The sequence below is a fragment of the Scyliorhinus torazame genome, chromosome 28, assembly GCF_047496885.1.
Source record: "Scyliorhinus torazame isolate Kashiwa2021f chromosome 28, sScyTor2.1, whole genome shotgun sequence".
Classification (NCBI taxonomy): Eukaryota; Metazoa; Chordata; class Chondrichthyes; order Carcharhiniformes; family Scyliorhinidae; genus Scyliorhinus; species Scyliorhinus torazame.
Window position 1 is genome coordinate 31,727,513 of NC_092734.1, and position 22,338 is coordinate 31,749,850.

At 48.4% G+C, this 22,338-nt stretch overlaps 1 protein-coding gene across 2 annotated transcripts in view; it reads right to left on the bottom strand.

The window, feature by feature from the left end:
* The window catches only part of LOC140403661 (mitochondrial import inner membrane translocase subunit Tim23-like), a 49,459-nt gene that overhangs the window by 22,605 nt on the left and 4,516 nt on the right, over positions 1–22,338 (bottom strand). For both annotated transcript variants that reach the window (XM_072491815.1, XM_072491814.1), the window contains exons 2-4: positions 16,631–16,689; positions 6,227–6,320; positions 4,972–5,056 (exon numbers count right to left, since the gene is read on the bottom strand). In XM_072491815.1, the coding sequence (XP_072347916.1) occupies positions 4,972–5,056; positions 6,227–6,320; positions 16,631–16,689 (238 nt within the window). The remainder of the gene's footprint in view (positions 1–4,971; positions 5,057–6,226; positions 6,321–16,630; positions 16,690–22,338) is intronic.

Sequence of the window (22,338 nt, forward strand, 5' to 3'; positions counted from 1 at the left end):
AGCCTGTGCAATGTGCCCCAATTCTTAGCTATCTGGATCCCCAGGTAACGAAAGTCTCTTGTTACCTTCCTCAACGGTAGGTCTTCTATTTCTCTACTCTGCTCCCCTGGATGCACCACAAACAGCTCACTCTTCCCCATGTTCAATTTATTCCCTGAAAAATCCCCAAACTCCCCAAGTATCCGCATTATTTCTGGCATCCCCTCCGCCGGATCCGCCACATATAGTAGCAAATCATCCGCATATAAAGATACCCGGTGTTCTTCTCCTCCCCTAAGTATTCCCCTCCATCGCTTGGAACCCCTCAGCGCTATCGCCAGGGGCTCAATCGCCAGTGCAAACAGTAATGGGGACAGAGGACATCCCTGCCTTGTCCCTCTATGGAGCCGAAAATATGCCGATCCCCGTCCATTCGTGACCACACTCGCCACTGGGGCCCTATACAATAGCTGCACCCATCTAACATACCCCTCTCCAAAACCAAATCTCCTCAACACCTCCCACAGATAATCCCATTCCACTCTATCAAATGCTTTCTCGGCATCCATCGCCACTACTATCTCCATTTCACCCTCTGGTGGGGCCATCATCATTACCCCTAACAGCCTCCGTATATTCGTGTTCAGCTGTCTCCCCTTCACAAACCCAGTTTGGTCCTCGTGAACCACCCCCGGACACATTCCTCTATTCTCATTGCCATTACCTTGGCCAGGACCTTGGCATCCACATTTAGGAGGGAAATTGGTCTGTAGGACCCGCATTGTAGCGGGTCCTTTTCCTTCTTTAAGAGAAGCGATATCGTTGCTTCAGACATAAGTCTCGGGGGCAGTCGTCCCCTTTCCTTTGCCTCGTTAAAGGTCCTCGTAAGTACCGGGGCGAGCAAGTCCAAATATTTTCTGTAAAATTCAACTGGGAATCCGTCCGGTCCCGGGGCCTTTCCCGTCTGCATGTTCCTAATTCCTTTCACCACTTCTTCTACCTTGATCTGTGCTCCCAGTCCCACCCTTTCCTGCTCTTTCACCTTGGGAATTTCCAGCCGATCCAAAAAATCCATCATTCTCTCCCTCCCATCCGGGGGTTGAGCTTCATATAATTTTTTATAAAATGTCTTGAACACTTCATTCACTCTCTCCGCTCCCCGCTCCATCTCTCCTTCCTCATCGCTCACTCCCCCTATTTCCCTCGCTGCTCCCCTTTTCCTCAATTGGTGTGCCAGCAATCTGCTCGCCTTCTCCCCATATTCATACTGTACACCCTGCGCCTTCCTCCATTGTGCCTCTGCAGTACCTGTAGTCAGCAAGTCAAATTCCGCATGCAGCCTTTGCCTTTCCCTGTACAGTCCCTCCTCCGGTGCTTCCGCATATTGTCTGTCCACCCTCAAAAGTTCTTGCAGCAACCGCTCCCGTTCCTTACTCTCCTGCTTCCCTTTATGTGCCCTTATTGATATCAGCTCCCCCCTAACCACCGCCTTCAACGCCTCCCAGACCACTCCCACCTGAACCTCCCCATTGTCATTGAGTTCCAAGTACTTTTCAATACATCCCCTCACCCTTAGGCACACCCCCTCATCCGCCATTAGTCCCATGTCCATTCTCCAGGGTGGGCGCCCTCCTGTTTCCTCCCCTATCTCCAAGTCTACCCAGTGTGGGGCATGATCCGAAATGGCTATAGCCGTATATTCCGTTCCCCTCACCTTCGGGATCAATGCCCTACCCAACACAAAAAAGTCTATGCGCGAATAGACTTTATGGACATAGGAGAAAAACGAGAACTCCTTACTCCTAGGTCTACTGAATCTCCACGGGTCCACACCTCCCATCTGCTCCATAAAATCCTTAAGCACCTTGGCTGCTGCCGGCCTCCTACCAGTCCTGGACTCCGACCTATCCAGCCCTGGTTCCAACACCGTGTTAAAGTCTCCCCCCATTATCAGCTTTCCCGTCTCTAGGTCCGGGATGCGTCCTAGCATTCGCCTCATAAAGTTGGCATCATCCCAGTTCGGGGCATACACGTTTACCAAAACCACCATCTCTCCCTGTAATTTGCCACTCACCATCACGTATCTGCCCCCGTTATCCGCCACTATAGTCTTTGCCTCGAACATTACCCGCTTCCCCACTAATATAGCCACCCCCCTGTTTTTCGCATCCAGCCCCGAATGGAACACCTGCCCCACCCATCCTTTACGCAGCCTAACCTGGTCTATCAGTTTCAGGTGCGTTTCCTGTAACATAACCACATCTGCTTTAAGTTTCTTAAGGTGTGCGAGTACTCGTGCCCTCTTTATCGGCCCGTTGAGCCCTCTCACGTTCCACGTGATCAGCCGAGTTGGGGGGCTTCCCACGTGATCAGCCGAGTTGGGGGGCTTCCCCCCCCCCCCCCCCCCCCCCCTTGCCGGTTAGCCATCATCTTTTTCCAGCTTCTCACCCAGTTCCCACGCAGCTGTATCTCCCCCAGGCGGTGCCCCCCCGCCCATCCTCTCCCGTACCCACTCCCCCCTTTCCCCAGCAGCAGCAACCCAGTAATTCCCCCCTCCCACCCCCCCCCGCTAGACCCCCCGCTAGCGTAGTTACTCCCCCCATGTTGCTCCCAGAAGTCAGCAAACTCTGGCTGACCTCGGCTTCCCCCCGTGACCACGGCTCGCACCGTGCGACGCCCCCCTCCTTCCTGCTTCTCTATTCCCGCCATAATTATCATAGCGCGGCCCCGCCTCCCATGGCCAACGCCCCATCTCCTCTCCCTCCCCACCTCCCCCCATCACCACCTGTGGGAGAAAGAAAAGTTACCATACCGCAGGATTAGAACATAAAACCCCTCTTCGCCCCCCCCATTCGCCCCCCCACTTTGTCCAAACGTTCTTTTTCATAATCCACTCATTCCAGTTTTTCTTCTACAATAAAAGTCCACGCTTCATCCGCCGTCTCAAAGTAGTGGTGCCTCCCTTGATATGTGACCCACAGTCTTGCCGGTTGCAGCATTCCAAATTTTATCTTCCTTTTATGAAGTACCGCCTTGGCCCGATTAAAGCTCGCCCTCCTTCTCGCCACCTCCGCACTCCAGTCTTGATAAACGCGGATCACCGCGTTCTCCCATTTACTGCACCGAGTTTTCTTCGCCCATCTAAGGACCATTTCTCTATCCTTAAAACGGAGGAATCTCACCACTATGGCTCTGGGAGTTTCTCCTGCTCTCGATCCTCGCACCATAACTCGGTACGCTCCCTCCACCTCCAACGGACCCGTCGGGGCCTCCGCTCCCATTAACGAGTGCAGCATCGTGCTCACATATGCCCCGACGTCCGGCCCCTCCACACCTTCAGGAAGGCCAAGAATCCTCAGGTTGTTCCTCCTTGCGTTGTTTTCCAGTGCCTCCAACCTCTCCACACATCGTTTCTGATGTGCCTCCTGTATCTCCGACTTCACCACCAGGCCCTGTATATCGTTCTCGTTCTCGGCTGCTTTCGCCTTCACGACCCGAAGCTCCTGCTCCTGGGTCTTTTGTTCCTCCTTTAGCCCTTCGATCGCCTGTAGTATCGGGGCCAACAACTCTTTCTTCATTTCCTTTTTTATCTCCTCCACGCAGCATTTCAAGAACTCTTGTTGTTCAGGGCCCCATATGAAACTGCCACCTTCCGACGCCATCTTGGTTTTTGCTTGCCTTCCTTGCCGTTGTTCCAAAGGATCCGCTGCAATCCGGCCACTTTCCTCTCCTTTTTCCATCCGTGTCCAGGGGGAACACCCTTCTTGTTTACCGCACGGTGTTTTTAGCCGTTAAAATTGCCGTTGGGGCTCCTATCAAGAGCCCAAAAGTCCGTTCCACCGGGAGCTGCCGAAACGTGCGACTTAGCTGGTCATCGCCGCACCCGGAAGTCTTATATCACCATCTTGTGGCCGAATACAATTCAACAGCTGTTAAACACAATTAACTTTTGATTTTGCCAAAAGTCAAAAAATTTGCAACAGAAAATCAAGGGTACAAAATGCAAGGCTCCCCCCATCCCCTCCACACACACGCACACAGACTCTACACCTGCTAAAATGTCACTACATAAACAGTGGAATTCTCTCCCTCACCGGAGGAAACCAGAAGAGAGACTAAAATGGCACTTTCCAGACGAGCATCAGTTGGGAATCGGGATGATTTCTCTCTCGTCAAGGGCTGCATGGCACAAGTGATTGAACAGGGCGGTACAGCAGACACACAGTTTGTAAATAAGCCACCCACCCAGCTAGAAGACAGAGGGTGACAGAGCAAGGAGCATCCAGAACAATCTCTGGATTTAACACCGACTGACAAACAGGTGTTTCTTACAGCTCGAGAAATGACACAAGGGGTTCAAACTTCCTCTATGTTTCGTGTGTATTCAGCCTGCAGCTATACACTGATCTACACAGAAACTAGGAGCTGTAGTAGGCCAAATGCAATCGTTCCTAAGAATTTAAAAAATATATATTTATGGAACATGGGCAACACTGGCAAGGCCAGTGTTACTGCCCACCCTCAGTTGCCTCAGGTGGTGAGCTGCCGCCTTGAATTGCTGCAGTCCTTGTGTTGTAGGTACACCCACAGTGCTCTTAGGGAAGGAAGTCCATGATTTTGACCCAGCAAGTGAAGAAACGTGGACATATTTCCAAGTCACAAGGGTACGTGGCTAGGAGGGGAAGCTCCAGGTGGTGGTGATCCAAGGTATCTGCTCTTGTCCTTCTAGATGGTAGAGGTCATGGGTTTGGAAGGTGCTGCCTAAGGAACATTGATGAGTCCCTGCAGTGCATCTTGTAGATGGTACGCATGGCTGCTGTTCGTCTGTGGCGGAGGGATTGAATATTTGTGGACGAGGTAGCAATCAAACAGGTTGCTTTATCCTGGATGGTACAGAGGGTGTGGTTGGATTTCTGCAATCCATGCCCTTGCAGCCTTCCCTTATCAATTACAGGCCCAAGAGCTTGTAGTCTCACATGATTGGGTACTTACTGAACATTCCTGGGTTTTGACCAAGCCATATCACGTGTCTCCTTCAATCCCAGACGCAGGCCATTTACTGCACCAATAGTAGCACCTGATGAAACAGAAAAGAACTATAAATGATTACAGAAAGGCAAATTTTAGGTTTATTACCAAGTGGTAAACTCCATTTCCCAGCTGACATACCGTGCCATCGAAATGCACAAGTATACATGACCAAAGTGAGCAACTGGGGTATGGAACATCTGTCCTCTTTATACCTGCAATCATACTGTATTTCCCAGGTTAGTTAAAGCACAATCAGATTCAGTGAAAAGCACCCAACCACTGGACCATTAGTGCATCCATCTCCACATCGATAGCAAGGGCTCTGTGACCCTACCAACTCAAAATATCAGAAACTGTTCTGAAACGACTGTCACTGGAAACTGGATTAAATTAGTGTAAGATTGATTAGAAATTTGGGATGATCTTCCTCTTTCACAAGAGATTTCATCCACTCCTAACAGGCAAATAATGCAGATATCTGGTCAATGTTCACATGGAACTACAAACACTTCCTTCTGCTGACAAGACCGTTTCCTTTTCTGCCAAACCTATTTTTTTTAAAAATAAAAAAATAATTAGAGTACCCAATTCTTTTTTTTTTTTTTTTTTATTAATCAAAAAGGGGCAATTTAACGTGGCCAATCCACCTACCCTGCACATCTTTTGGGTTGTGGGGTGAGACTCACGCAGACACAGGGAGAATATGCAAACTCCACACGGACAGTGACCCGGGGCTGGAATCGAACCGGGGTCTTTGGCGCCGTGAGGCAGCAGTGCTAACCACTGTGCCGCCCTTAAACCTGCTATTATGCAGCAGGTACGAAGTGTACCGTGAATCTGCCCAGGTTTCTATTTTTAGGAATGGTAATAGATTGGATGATACAGTATAACATGGTAAAGTCAACAGCTGCCCAGGCGAGGGTAGCACAAGCCAAAACTCTCTTATTATGGTTCCATGAAATACACCAAGCATACTCCAGGTTTGATGCAATGTCTTTGCTTGAACTCAATTCAATGCTTGGGTCTAGTTTTAAAAGGCTGCCCCCTCTTCTATATGTGCATCATTGCTACTTTATCAATCTTTGGAGCCTCACTTAGCGACAGCTTGCAGGCAGGACTCGACCACGTGCTAGTTGCTAGGGTCACTAGTATTAACCAAGAGATTTGTGGCGTATTCAGCAGGAACGGCTGATCTAGTAACAAAAACCAAGCATACCAGTCATACAGCAGCCGCCAATTGTAAAGAAAGCTAGCTCGAATCTTCCTCGAGTCTTATTGGCTCCGGTTGGCAATATAAACTCTTCCGTGTCCTGAAAAGAGAAGCGGGGGCAAAGGTGAGAACCTGCAGGCTTTACAGCATAACTGGATCTCGAAATTCACATGTTTTAAGACACCACTCGCAAACCCAGAATAACCACAACTGCTGAAAATGTCACAAATCTAACTTGTTCCTCCCATCACCTCCTTCAATATACCAGAGCATCTTTATGCAATAGCACGTCAAAGCAACTTAAACAAGCTAATGGAGTGCTGCTAGATAGGAGTAAATTTACAGAAGTTAGGTACTCTAAAATAAGTGAAAATTCTTAAAACTGATTAAAATATATGGAGCACAAATTAACAGCTACGAAGAGATACAATATTGAGCTTAATTGAAAATATACTTGGATGTCATGATGGGAAAGTTAATAGGGATGCACTGTACCCAGTTAACCGATCATCCCTTTTAACCAAAAACTGGCCCAACAGCTAGTAGTTGCAGTTCTGATTTTCAGGCACTAGATGGCATGCTATGTCAGGCACTGACTCCAGTGAACCCTGCCAAAATGGACATCTGCAAAATCGTGTTACTGACAGTCACAAATAATTTGCATTAGAATAGAATCTAATTTTCCCTTGAAACCTTAGACACATGCAAATTACAACTAACAGACAACCTTCAATGAATCATTTACAGGTTAAAACACCAGACATGTAAATAAGTGCTTTGGGTAAGAAAGAAAATGTTTTTGGGGTAATGTAAAATATTCTCACGCAAAATGCACAGTGGCAGAGAAATCTTTTGATCTTTGGAAATGAATATTTACACAGGGACAGAGGGGTTTCTCTGTCGCTCTGGGCACTGGGTAAAAGAGGTCTCCATTACACAAACGCCAGGAACAGCCTGTGTTTGGATGTGGGGGGAATAGTAGTTTGGGAGAATGTGGAATGGGGACCAGGCATGAAGATCACAGAGATTGGTTTCACCTTTCCCCTGTCCTCTGCTTCTCCGAGCGTCTGCATGGGTTCTCATTCGGAGCCAGTGCAGACACGATGGGCCGAACGGCCCCCTTCTGCACCGTAACACTCTGACAAGAGGCCTCCTGGTTCGTGGAATGTCTCACTGGTGGTGCCAAGCTGCAAATAAAGATTCTCTAACACAGGGCCCCACAGCTACTATGCTGCAAGTTTGAGAATACGTAGCGGTCGCGTGATCGGATATTGCGCAATCAAATCTCCAGGAATATCTCCAACCAGAGTTGGGAGCTGGACTCCGCCAGCACATCAGGCACCGAACATAAAACTGCCCCATAAACCGCCCCCCACTCACCAAACATGAGCAGCTGTAGCACTAAGGAAAGGCCGATCTCCAAGGCACTCTGCCCGACTGAGCCCACCTTGGTGTACGGGGAAAAAGGATGGAATGGCAATGAACTAGGAAATCAAAAGAAAAGTCAAATACTTTGAATGCTGGAAATCTGAAACAAGAACAGAAAATAGTGGAAAAACTCAGCAGGTCAGGGAGCATTTGTAGAGAGAAACAGGGTTAACCTTCGAGTGTGTATGGCTTCTTCAGGGAGTCATACACACTTGAAACTTAACTCAATTTCTCTCTCCACAAATGATGCCAGGTCTGCCGAGTGTTTCCAGCAGTTTCTGTTTTTGTGTGTGTGAAATGACAACTTGCTGGGAGGGTTCCGTAATTAGATACAATCCCAGACGAGGACTAAAATGTTTGGAATGCGGTGTCAGATATGGCCATTGCCGGAACATTTGACTTATCTGCTTTACTGCACACAAGATCATTACAAATAGGAGGAGACACATTCGGCCCATCGACCCAGCTCCTATATTCAAGGTGATGGCTGATATGACTGGGGCCTCAACCCCTCTTCCTGCCTGTCCACCTCAGCTCCCTTGTAGATCAAAAATCTGAATTCCTCCTCACCTCCATCTTAAATGGGAGACTCCTTATGAAACTACTAGATTGCTCCAGGAGGGGAAACACCTCCTCAGCATCAACTCTGTCGAGCTCCCTCAGAATTCTGTGCGTTTCAAGATCACCTCTTATTCTTCTAAACTACAATGGCTATAGGCCCAACTTTCTCAACCTTTCCTCGTAAGACAAACCTCTTCACTCCAGGAATCACTCTAGTGAACCTTCTCTGAACTGCCTTCAATGCAGGTATAGCCATCTTAAACAAGGAGACCAAAACTGGACACAACTCCAGGTGTGGTGTTAGAACATAGGGCCTGTACTGTGCTGTACAGTTCTTCGGCCCACTATGTTGTGCCAAACTAGTCTGAAACTAAGATCAAATCATGTTCTATCCTGTATTGTTGCAGTAAGACTTTCCTACCATCCTCCTTGCAATAAAGGCCAACATTCCATTTGTCTTTCCAATTACTTGCTGTACCTGCATGCTAGCCTTTTGTGATTCATGTACAAGGACACCCAGATCCCCCTGTACTGCAGCATTTGGTAGACTAGCGACAAAAATATTTTTCTTCCCCTCACATTATACTCCATCTGCCAAATTTCTGCCCACTCACCTCGCCTGTATCTCTCTGCAGATTCTATGTTCTCCTCACAACTTGCTTTCATACCGACCTTGTGTCAGCTAATCTGACTACAATACAATCAGTCCCTTCATCCAAATCATTAATGTAGATGGTAAATAGTTGAAGGCCCAGCACTTACCCCTGTGGCATCCCACTAGTTACAGTTTGCCAACGTGAAAATGACCCGAGTATCTAAACTAGGTTTCCTGTTAGTCAGCCAATCCTCTACCCCGACAAATATATTACACCCGAACACCTTCAGCTCTTATTTTGTGCAGTAACCTTTTGATAAGCACACCTTATCAAATGCCTTTTGGAAATCAAAATACATCTACAGGATCCCCTTTATGAACACTGTTTATGACATTGACAAAGAACTCTATATTTATGGTTACTTTTCACAAACCATGTTGCCTCTGCGATTATATTGTGACTCAAGTGCCCTGCTACTGCTTCCTTAATGTGGAGATGCCGGCGTTGGACTGGGGTGAGCACAGTAAGAAGTCTTACAACAGATTACAACAAAATACAGATTTCCGACAATTTTGGCGCAACAAAATCTATCAGTTACCGTTACGTTCAAATTTGGAACAGGGGGCTAAGGTGGTGTCGTAGATGCTGGTACGGCTTGCGCTAATTTCCGAAAATACAGATTTCCGACAATTTTGGCGCAACAAAATCTATCAGTTACTTTAACCTGGTGTTGGAAGACTTCTTACACTGCTTCCTTAATAATGGATTCCAGCATTTCTCTTCTCCCCCCCCCTCCTCCCCACCCTCAGGGCAGATGTTAGGTTATCCAACCAGGACAGAGATGGGTAAACAGGAGCAAAGCCCCTCATTAGGCTATGCCAGTTTTAGATGGCTGCCAGGGATGCTTTTTTCAAAATGGGTCTCATGAATTGAGCACATTTCAGGTGTAGACGGCTCCAGCTAAATTTAGCAGCGTTGTATCATGTTTGACACCTGGGAAATAGGCTTAATGCAACAACTTCTGCCTCCCAGTCCTTTCAGGTAGTCAGTGCAGATAGACCGCAAAATTATTTATTTGTAGTCTTCGCAAGTACTCATAAGTCAGGCGATGTGTTTCCCAGGGTGTTTATTTGCTGTAACCTGTTTTGATACAGGTTTGTAATAAAATGCATTTTTTTTTTTATAAAATAAGTCCGGCGACAACAATGCTCCCAACAACTGCCTATACCAGGATACCACCTCTTATCCTGTTGATGAGTAACATGGAGCTCACTTATTGTGGAATTCTGGACAATTTGTGGCCTGATAAAAAAAAACAAAGCTGCCCCACAACTCACTTCACATCAGACACGAAACAAAAAAACAAAGTCAAACTCCGCTCCTGGAAGCACTAGTTAGGATAATTCAATCTCGACTTCCGGTTGCGGCTATGCGGAGCTAAGCCGCACGATTCGGCAGCTCCCGCGAACACGGACTTTTGGGCTCGATAGAAGAGCCCCAACGGATTTTTTTTTTTTTTTTTACAGCCAACCCGTGGGGAAGAGAGGAGAGAGGTCCCCTACTAACTTGTATGGACCGGACCCGCAGCGAAACGGCCAAAAAAGTAGCATTGGAGCAGCGGGAGAAGAGAGGGAAAACAAGCAAAATGGCGGCGGCCGGGGACAAAGAGGAGATGCAGGAATTCATCAAGCGTTGCTTCGCGGAGCTGCGTAAGGAGATGGTGGCGCCTATGTTGGCAATAATTGAAGGACTTGGGGCAACCCAGAAAGCCCACGAGGTGAAGATCCAGGAAAAAGAGAGAGAGAATGAGGACGAGCTCTTGGGCCTGGCGGTGAGAGTGGAGCAGCACGAGGCGCTACACAAGACGTGGGTGGGAAGACTCGAAGACCTGGAGAACAGGTCGAGGAGGAATAATCTGAGGATCCTGGGTCTCCCAGAAGGAGTGGAGGGGGCAGACGCCGCGGCATATGCGGGCACAATGATCGGGGCGCTGATGGGCACGGAGGCCCCTCCGGGGTTGCTGGAGCTGGAAGGGGCGCACCAGGTGATGGCGAGGAAACCCAAGGCAAATGAGCCGCCAAGGGCGATGGTGGTGAGATTTCACCGGTTTACGGACAGAGAGAAGGTCCTGAAATGGGCCAAGAAGGAGCGGAGCAGCAAGTGGGACAATGTTGAGATCAGAATATACCCGGACTGGAGCACGGGGGTCGCTAAGCGGAGAGCGGGTTTCAACCGGGCCAATGCGGTGCTGCATCGGAAAGGAGTGAAATTTGGAATGTTGCAGCCAGCGCGACTGTGGGTTACACAATGGCCAACACCACTACTTCGAAACGCCCGAAGAGCCGTGGACCTTTATACTAACTGAAAAGTTGGACTCTAATTGAGGGTTTGTGAGGGTGGGGAGTGTTTGAGGGATGAAGTATGATGGTTGTTGTATATAGGGGGGCAATCACGCGCAGGGAATGTTATATGGGCTGGGGGAGAGAGACTAGGCCGCGACAGGAGCTGCGGCAGAGGGGGCGGGGCAGGCTTTGGCAAGCGCGTTTTTTTTTTCTCCCCGCGCACGGGAAGAAAGGCGGGAAGGGGAACGAAGGAACGTATATTGATGGGAGACTCCCACACGGGGGGGGGGGGGGCCAAAGGGATGGCGGGGGAAGCCGGGGTCAGCAGGTGTCAGCTGACTTACGGGAGTGATATGGGGGGAGCAAAAAAGCTAGCTAGACAGGGATCTAGCAGGGGGGGGGGAAAAAGAGAGAGAGAAGGGTTGCTGCTGTACTGGCCGAAAGGGAATGGAACACAGAAGAGGTGGTCGGGACGGAGGTCCCCCGGCTGGGGGACTGGAGGGTGAGGGAGACGCGAACACGGGATTGGCCCAGAAAAGGAGATGGCTGGGTAGGACAGGTATTTCACTCGGGACTGGACGCGAAAAATAGAGGGGTGGCAATTCTGGTGGGAAAGCATGTGTCATTTGAGGCCAAGACTATCGTAGTGGATAATGGAGGGAGATATGTGATGGTGAGTGGTAGGTTGCAAGGGACGTGGGTGGTGTTGGTAAATGTGTACGCCCCGAACTGGGATGATGCTGGATTCATGAAGCGCATGTTGGGACGCATTCCGGACCTGGAGGTAGGAGGACTGATAATGGGAGGGGACTTCAACACAGTGCTGGATCCAGCACTAGACCGCTCCAGATCAAGGACGGGAAATAGGCCGGCGGCGGCCAAGGTGCTCAGGGGGCTTATGGGTCAGATGGGGGGAGTGGACCCATGGAGGTTTGCTAGACCACAGGCCAGGGAATTTTCTTTCTTGTCCCATGTGCACAAGGCCTACTCCCGGATAGATTTCTTTGTTCTGGGCAGGGCGCTCATCCCGAGGGTGGAGGGGACGGAGTATTCGGCCATAGCCGTTTCGGACCATGCCCCGCACTGGGTGGAAATGGAGCTGGGAGAGGAGAGGGACCAACGCCCGCTGTGGCGGCTGGACGTGGGACTGCTGGCAGATGAGGTGGTGTGTGGGAAGGTGAGGGGGTGTATCGAAAGGTACTTGGAGGCCAACGACAATGGGGAGGTGCGAGTGGGGGTGGTATGAGAGGCATTGACGGCGGTGATCAGGGGAGAGCTAATCTCCATCAGGGCTCATAGAGAGAAGACAGAGGGCATGGAAAGGGAGAGGTTAGTGGGGGAGATTTTGCGAGTGGACAGGAGATACGCAGAGGCCCCGGAGGAAACATTACTTGGGGAAAGGCAACGGCTCCAGACGGAGTTTGACCAGTTGACCACGGGGAAGGTGGAGGCACAGTGGAGGAAGGCGCAGGGGGCGACCTACGAGTACGGGGAAAAGGCCAGTCGGATGCTGGCACACCAGCTCCGTAAGAGGCCGGCAGCAAGGGAAGTAGGGGGAATCAAAGATGGAGGGGGAGCCACGGTTCAGAGTGCAACGAAAATAAACAAGGTATTCAAGGCCTTCTATGAAGAGCTGTACAGATCCCGGCCCCCGGGGGAGAGAGAGAGAGAGAGAGAGAGAGAGAGAGAGAGAGAGAGAGAGAGAGAGAGAGAGAGAGAGAGAGAGAGAGAGAGAGAGAGAGAGAGAGAGAGAGAGAGAGAGGAATGAGACGATTCCTAGACCAACTGCGGTTCCCGAGGGTGGAGGAGCAAGAGGTGGCTGGTCTGGGGGCACCAATTGGGTTGGAGGAGCTGAGTAAGGGTTTGGGGAGCATGCAGGCGGGAAAGGCCCCGGGGCCAGACGGGTTCCCGGTGGAGTTCTACAGAAAGTATGTGGACCTGTTGGCCCCGCTACTAGTGAGGACCTTTAATGAGGCAAGAGAGGAGGGGACCCTGCCCCCGACAATGTCGGAGGCGACAATTTCCTTGATTCTGAAGCGAGACAAGGACCCACTGCAATGTGGATCGTACAGGCCGATTTCGCTCCTTGATGTGGACACTAAGTTATTGGCAAAGTGCTGGCCTCGAGGATTGAGGACTGTGTCCCGGGGGTGATTCATGAGGACCAGATGGGATTTGTAAAGGGCAGGCAATTAAATACCAATGTGCGGCGGCTCTTAAACATGATAATGATAACATCGGAGGAGGGAGAGGCGGAGATAGTGGCAGCTATGGACTCGGAAAAGGCCTTTGACCGAGTAGAGTGGGAGTACCTCTGGGAGGTGTTGCGTAGGTTTGGGTTCGGGGGAGGGTTTATTAGCTGGGTTAAGCTCCTTTACAGCACCCCGGTGACAAGCGTGGTGACGAACCGGCAGAGGTCGGAGTACTTTTGGCTGTACCGAGGAACGAGGCAGGGGTGCCCCCTGTCGTTTGCATTGGCGATCGAACCCTTGGCCATATCACTGAGGGAGTCTAATAAATGGAGGGGGGTGGTCCGCGGGGGAGAAGAGCATCGGGTGTCGCTATACGCGGATGACCTGCTGCTGTACGTGGCGGACCCAATGGAGGGGATGGTGGAGGTCATGCAGACTCTGAGGGAGTTTGGGGAGTTCTCGGGCTATAAGCTCAATGTAGGGAAGAGTGAGCTTTTTGTACTACAGGCAGGGGACCTACCGCTGAGGAGGGCGGTGGGGAGTTTTCGGTATCTGGGGATCCAGATAGCCAGGAGTTGGGGGGCCCTACACAAATTGAATCTGACGAGGTTGGTGGACCAAATGGAGGTGGACTTCAAAAGATGGGACATGTTTCCGCTCTCGTTGGCGGGTAGAGTGCAGTCGGTCAAAATGGTGGTCCTTCCGAGGTTTTTGTTTGTGTTTCAGTGCCTTCCCATCGTGATCACCAAGGGCTTTTTCAAGAGAGTAGGTAGGAGTATTATGGGGTTTGTGTGGGCGAATAAGACCCCGAGGGCAAGGAGAGGGTTCCTGGAACGCAGTAGGGACCGAGGAGGGCTGGCGCTGCCAAACCTAGGGAGCTACTACTGGGCAGCAAATGTGGCGATGATCCGCAAGTGGGTTATGGAGGGAGAGGGGGCAGCATGGAAGAGGATGGAGATGGAGTCCTGTAAAGGAACGAGCTTGGGGGCGTTGGTGACGGCACCACTGCCACTCTCGCCATCGAAGTATACCACGAACCGGTGGTGGCGGCAACATTAAGGATCTGGGGCCAGTGGAGACGGCACAGGGGTGCAGTGGGAGTCTCGGTGTGGTCCCCGATTAGGGGTAACCACCGGTTTGTCCCGGGGAAGATGGACGGGGGGTTCCAAGGCTGGCATCGGGCGGGGATTAGAAGAATGGGGGACCTGTTCATTGACGGGACATTTGCGAGCCTAGGGGCACTGGAGAAGTTTGAGTTACCCCCGGGAAACGCATTTAGATATATGCAGGTGAGGGCTTTTGTGAGGCGACTGGTCAGGGAATTCCCGTTGCGCCCGGCACAAGAAATTCAAGACAGGGTGATCTCGGGTGTATGGGTCGGGGAGGGCAAGGTTTCGGCAATACACCAAGAGATGAAAGAAGAGGGGGAAGCCCTAGCAGAAGAGTTGAAGGGTAAATGGGAGGAAGAGCTGGGGGAGGAGATCGAGGAAGGTTTGTGGGCTGATGCCCTGGGTAGGGTTAATTCCTCCTCCTCGTGTGCCAGGCTCAGCCTGATACAATTTAAGGTGGTTCACAGAGCGCACTTGACGGGGGCGAGGTTGAGTAGGTTCTTTGGGGTAGAGGACAGATGTGGAAGGTGTTCAGGGAGTCCGGCGAACCATGTCCACATGTTTTGGTCATGCCCGGCACTGGAGGGGTTCTGGAGAGGAGTGGCGGGAGCAATATCTCAGGTGGTGAAAGTCCGGGTCAAGCCAAGCTGGGGGCGAGCAATATTCGGAGTAGTGGATGAGCCGGGAGTGCAGGAGGCGAAAGAGGCCGGCATTCTGGCCTTTGCGTCCCTAGTAGCCCGGCGAAGGATCTTGCTAATGTGGAAGGAGGCGAAGCCCCCCAGCGTGGAGGCCTGGATAAACGACATGGCTGGGTTCATAAAGCTGGAGAGGATTAAGTTTGCCTTGAGAGGGTCTGCGCAGGGGTTCTACTGGCGGTGGCAACCGTTCCTAGACTACCTCACGGAGCGTTAGAGGGGGAGGGGGGGGGAAGAGAGAGAGAGAGAGAGAGAGAGAGAGAGAGAGAGAGAGAGAGAAAGAGGGGGAACGAGAGATTGTTTGAGGGGATGGATGAGCAGGAGATAACATGGAGGGTGGGGGAAACTGGCACGTGAGGGCGAGAGCCGGTGTATAAAGCTATGTAAATATACCATTTTACCATGTATATATCTTGCTCAGTGCGATTTTGTGTTATTTTGTTACCGGGGGGGGGGGGGGGGGGGTTATTGTTTGTAAGGGGGAAAAAATTGTGTTGTTAAAAAGCTTTATTGAAAAAAAAGGATAGTTCAATCTCATGCTTTCACAGGTAACATAGATACATCTTGCAAAGCTTAAGGAACCATAGATGAAATTTAAATCCTTTCTCCCAACTAAGGTACAGATATTTCAAGTCGCCAACGTTGACAGATTTGGGTGTTTTAATTATGATACATCAATGAGGCAACAGCACTCAGAATACCCATTTCCAAATCTCCACAGACTCAATGAAACAGCCATGATGTGGAGATGCCGCCGTTGGAAGGTACAGTAAGAAGTCTTACAACATCAGGTTAAATTTCACCTGATGCAGGAGCTGCACTCCGAAAGCTAGTGATTCAAAACAAACCTGTTGGACCTGTTGTAAGACTTCTTACTGTGCCCAACGAAACAGAGCAGAGAATACGGAGGCCATTCAACCCATAGAGACCATGTTGGCTCCTTGCAGAGCAATCCAATCAATCCTGTTCCCTGCAAGGTGTCCATCCAATTTCCTTTTGAAATTATTGATCGTCTCTGCTTCCACCACCCTCGTAGGCAGAAAGATCCAGGGTATGGCTCATTGCGTACAAAACCTCTTTTCACATCGTCTGGCTTCACCCATCTCTTGCCCAAAATCTTAAATCTGTGCCCCATAATCACTGTAAGATCAGTTAATTGGAAGAACATTTTCTTGCCTACCGTATGCAAATCGGTCAATTTTGTAAGCCTCCATCAAATCATCCCTCAATCTCCCTTGCTCCAAGGAGAACAACCCCAGCTTCTTCAACCTAACCTTAAAGTTCCTCCATTCCTCGAACCATTCTGGCAAATCTCTTCTGAAGCCTCTTGAGGATAGATCAGTGTTATGCCATCTAACCAGTCGATTGATCTGATTAAAAAATCAGAAGGTCTTCCACCTCAGCCATGAAAGATTACATCCAGTCTTATCCCAACTATCTATATGGAGCCCTGAATGATTTAAAGAAGAAAAACATTTTCTACTCACCTGGATCAAATATCGAGGATCAAGGTTCAGATATGGAGACAAGGGGCTCATTCCAGTTACTGAAAACAACAAAGATGGAATTTAACATCAGTAACATCCTTTGTCTTTGTTGCATCTTACAGCAACACCCCCCAACACACTAGTTTCTTTCTTTCATCAGAACATAAGAACTAGGAGCAGGAGTAGGCCATCTGGCCCCTCGAGCCTGCTCCGCCATTCAATGAGATCATGGCTGATCTTTTATGGACTCAGCTCCACTTTCCAGCCCGAACACCATAACCCTTAATCCCTTTATTCTTCCAAAAACTAACTATCTTTATCTTAAAAACATTTAATGAAGGAGCCTCTACTGCTTCACTGGGCAGTATTCCATAGATTCACAACCCTTTGGGCGAAGAAGTTCCTCCTAAACTCAGTCCTAAATCTACTTCCCCTTATTTTGAGGCTATGCCCCCTAGTTCTGCTTTCACCCACCAGTGGAAACAACCTGCCCGCATCTATCCTATCTATTCCCTTCATAATTTTATATGTTTCTATAAGATTCCCCCTCATCCTTCTAAATTCCAACGAGTACAGTCCCAGTCTACTCAACCTCTCCTTGTAATCCAACCCCTTCAGCTCTGGGATTAACCTAGTGAATCTCCCCTGCACACCCTCCAGTGCCAGTATGTCCTTTCTCAAGTAAGGAGACCAAAACTGAACACAATACTCCAGGTGTGGCCTCACTAACATCTTATACAATTGCAGCATAACCTCCCTAATCTTTTGCACAGTTCCCAGCTACCCACTTTAGCCACAGTGTCACAAGAGGTGTTTACCCAAAGGGTATTGGTGAGGCCGCATCTGGAGTAGTGTGTTCAGTTTTGGTCTCCTTACCTGAGAAAGGACATATTGGCACTGGAGGGAGTGCAGAGGAGATTCACTAGGTTGATCCCAGAGTTGAGGGGATTAGATTATGACGAGAGGTTGAGTAGACTGGGACTGTACTGGGTAAGATGGGTAAGAGTCCACAGCAAAAAATAACCCAACAATATGGCAATCTCCATCAGAGAGATCACAAGAACAGCTGTGATTGAAACAACATAATGATACAGTAGGGGGAGGATGGCACAGTTCAGGCAGTAGTAATAATGTACACTGTTGGCACAATGTAAAGGGAGCTTTATGCTGTACCTTAACCATACTACACACTTGACTTGCGAGTCTTGTCCCATTTCCCGATCTCATTTGGAAAGAAATTCACCAGAAATATATTAAACGCACGGGGAATGAAGCACACTCAGGTAATCAACATGCAGCCTGGGTCAGAGATGGCATTCATGGTGGAGGGCAAAGGCAGTCACAAGGGGAGCAAGTTTGTTAAAAATATAGTTCAGTGAAAAAGCTCCATCATCGCTTCTCGGCCTTTTGGCTAGGACCAAGCTTTGGATCAAGCCCAAGGTGAGGTGCGATGTCTTTTCTTGTCAGCTTGGATTTTGTACGTCTCCCTTGTGGCTTCAATTTTAATTGTTTTTTGGAGCCATCAATGAGATGGATTACGGGTTTGCCCTCTCCACTCTGCGCACTGGCTTTGATAACATTTTTTTTTAAAAAAGAAAAAGCTCCGGCAATTCTCACCGAGGCACTACGTAGCAGGAATAGGCGATTTGTTAGAAAGATCTGTTGAAGTGAAGCAGGATTAGAGCTATCTTAAAAAGAAGTTTTAACAGTCAGACGACCCAGCAGGGATAAGGTAGTCAGCAGAATAGATTGCTGCACTGCGCAGTATTGGAAACGGCCGGACAGATGGCAGGCTCAGCACCAAATGGACATTTCCTTCTGCACTGTGGGAGATCCAGTCCAGTCCAGATGGGTGGTCATTTGTGCATCACCTGCCACCATCGGCAGTGCGCGGAAATTGACACCCGTGCCACATGCTACAGTTTGAGGTTGCTAGATAATTTAAGTGGCAGCAGAAACCACCTTACTACCCACTTATTACAAGCTGCAATTCAGGATTCAGTGATAATCGTGAAGCAAATAAGCTGCAGAAAGTAGCTCCTTCCCCAACGAGGCAGATCTGTGCATTTAGAAATCAGGAGATTTACATCTCGTTAGTTTGCTTTAAAGATTCGGCTGGAGGCGGCATTAATGATAATGGATGGTATGCAAAACCACAGCCACAGGGAGCATAGAAACACTTGGCAAAATTCAACAGTGTCACACTGATTTCCTCGAGTCCTATCCTCTAACAATAGCGAGTGGGCACGCACTTCTACATACATGGGAGTACTTCCAAGTAAAAGTACAAGTTATATTGCCAAATAAGATAACCCGATGACAAACTGGGACACTATCCTGCCACTGTGGCAATATGCAACAAAATCCCCAGCACCAACAACAAACCAACCCTGGGCAGGTCGGAGTGAAGCATGCTTTTTCTGGGTGCCAGTGTGAAGCAGTTTTTTTGCTGGCCAACCCGACAGATCTTCCAAAGTCACCGGCGTTCCAGGATTTTGTCCCAGTGACAATGAAGGAACATCCAACTCTGGATGTGTGTGGCTCGGAGGAGAGCTTGCAGGTTATGGCTTTCCCATTCATCTGCTGCCCTTGTCCTTCTGGGTGGCAGAGGTTGTGGGGTTGCAAGGTGCCGTTGAAGGAGGCTTGGCGATTTTCTGCAGTGCACCTTGAAGGTGGTTCACACTGCTGCCGGTCTTTGAGGAGTCAGGTGGCGAGCTAAACAACTGCCTTGCAATGCAGAACAATGCCAGCAGCACGGTTCAATTCCCGTACCGGCCTCCCCGGACAGGCGCCGGAATGTGATGACTCGGGGCTTTTCACAGTAACTTCATTGAAGCCTACTTGTGACAATAAGCGATTATTGTTATTCTTACCACAGAATCCCCACCACACGGAGTGCAATGGAGGTTTACAAAAATTATATCTGGACTACAGGGGCCAAGTCACGAGGAGAGATTACACAAATTCGTCCTGTTTTCACCAGAATTTAGGAGGTTAAAGGATGATCTGATCGAAGCCTTCAAGATATTAACAGGATATTTACAGGGTAGATAAAGATAAACTATTTCTACTGGTTCCAAAACTAGGGGGCATAGTTTAAACATTAGAGCAAGACTGTTCAGGGGAGAGGCTAGGAAGCACTTGTTCACACAAAGGATTGTAGAGGTTTGAAACTCTCTCCCACAAATAGCAGTTGAAGCGAGATCAGTTGTGCATTTTAAATCGGAGATAGATTTTTGTTAAGCAAAAATATTGAGGGACATGGGCAAAAGGCAGGTGTATGGAGTTAGGGCACAGATCAACCAAGATTTCATTGAATGGCGGGTCAGGCTCGAGGGGCTGAATGGTTTACTCCTGTTTGTGCATTCCTATGTTCTCTGACCAGGATTTATATGGCTGGGCCAGTTCAGTTTTTGGTCAATGACAACCCCCAAGATGTTGATGGTGGGGAATTTAATCACTGTAATGCCATGGGATGGTCAAGATTCTCCCTTGGGTGTTCTGGGCCAGGGTTTAGAGAACACCAAAGTGTATCATGGAGTTCACCTGACCCACAACTTTTAATAGATTGTGGTATGGGGAGCACACGGCCTACTCTACAATTGTGGTACAGCAGAAATGGAAAAGTATTTTTTAAAGCAAAACAATGTTTATTCTATCAACTCAGGTTAACCTTTTTAAAACATAGTGAACATCTTAGCAACCAGAAATTCAAATATAACCCCCAAAGAATACAACATTAAGTAATCCTTAAGCTGTCCGTTTAACATCCATAAGACTTTAAAAATAAAAACTATAAACAGAAGCACATCAGGTTAAAGTCACTACTGAGAGCAGTTATTAGTTTTAAATCACCAAAAGATGGATTTACAGTCTTTAGATTAGAGAGAGAGAGACTCATTCACCTTCTGGCTGTGACTGCAGCTATCCAGCTCTGAAAACGAAACTACAACACACCCTCCAGCAAAAAGCCTAAAACGAAAGTAAAAAGCTGACAGACAGCCCAGCTCCACCCACACTGACATCACTGATAAACACCCATTTCTTAAAGGTACATTTCCTAAACACTCATTTCTAAAAGGTACTCTCACATGACATGGGGAATATAGCAACATTGGTAGGCCATTCAGCTGATCAAGCCTGCTCCACCATTCAATATGATCATGTCGGATCATCCACTTCAATGTCTTTGTTCTGAAGAGTCATGTCTTGGTTTCTCTCTCCACAGATGCTGCCAGACCCGAGTTTATCCAGCATTTTCTGTTTATATTAACTTTCCTAATTGCTTGCTGCACCTTCAGGTTAGCTTTTGATGACTTATTGACGAGGATACCCTTTGTACATCTACACTTTCGCAGCCTGCCAACGCGAGAATGACCTGTTTATTCCTACACTGTTTTTGGTCTGTTAACCAAACCTTAATCCATGCAAATATATTACCCCCTATTCTATTAATTTTGCTAACCAACCTCCTGTATCGAACGTTATAGAAACTTTATCTACTAATTTCCCTTTATCAATTCTGTTAGCAACACCCTAAAAAAAAGTACAGAATACAGGAATCTGGTGAACTGGTGCAACGACAAGAATCTCTCCCTCAAAATCAACGAAACGAAGGAGAATGTCGTCGACTTCAGGAAGCGTAGTGGAGAACATGCCCCTGTCTATATCAATGGGAATGAAGTAGAAAGGGTCGAGAGCTTCAAGTTTTTAGGTGTCCAGATCACCAACAACTTGTCCTGGTCCTCCCATGCCGACACTACAGTTAAGAAAGCCCACCAGAACACTGTTGCTGTACTACCACAGGTATTAACTTATCTTAATCGAGCGTCAGGTTATACTAGTTATGCCACTTGAGCATCACAAGTTATGCTACAAAAGTATAACAAGTCAATTTGAAGCCTACTTGTGACAATAAGTGATTTTCATTTCATTAGGTTTATCCGGTCTATTGTGAACGGAATTCAAACATGATTGCTATACAACCCAAGCTACCTGCTTCTATAATCTCCTGATTAATACCATGCCCCACACTACCACTACTGTTTGATAGCCTATAAGTAGCCCCTACCAAGGTTTACTACCCCTTTCTGTTTCTTAACATTTGCGTGGCATGAATGTTACTTGCTATTTATCAGCCCAAACTTGAATGCTGTCCATGACTTGCTACATGTGGACATGGGCTGCTTCCTTCCGTACCTTGGGAGTCACAAATTGTGCAATCTCCAGTGAGTATCCCCATTTCTGGCCTTGTGTTGGAGTGAAGGTCATTGATGATGTAGCTGAAGATGGTTGCAGCTAGGACGCTATTGAGTAACTCCAGCAGCAATGTTGTGGGACTGGGATGTTTGGTGCTAGGCAGGACTCCAACCAGTGCAGAGTAAAAGGCAGTTACTCTCACCTCACCTCTGGCAGTCAGCATGTACCAGCCATTTAAACAATTTCAGCCCAAAAGCAACTGCAATTAAAACATGCTGCAAGTTATCCTGTCTTGGGACACAGATTATGGCTAGAGTCTCCTCAGACCTAGAAGGTAGATGAATTGACCACCAGGCAATTCTTTTAGAAGGAGCCTGAAAAACTATTTCTCAGAGAGACTCTGTATGTGATGTTTAGATAATAAAATAACATCCATCACCTTGCCACAACCCAAATGTGGTATGAATCCAAACTAAAAGGATACCACAAATGGCTTATGGAGCTGGTCT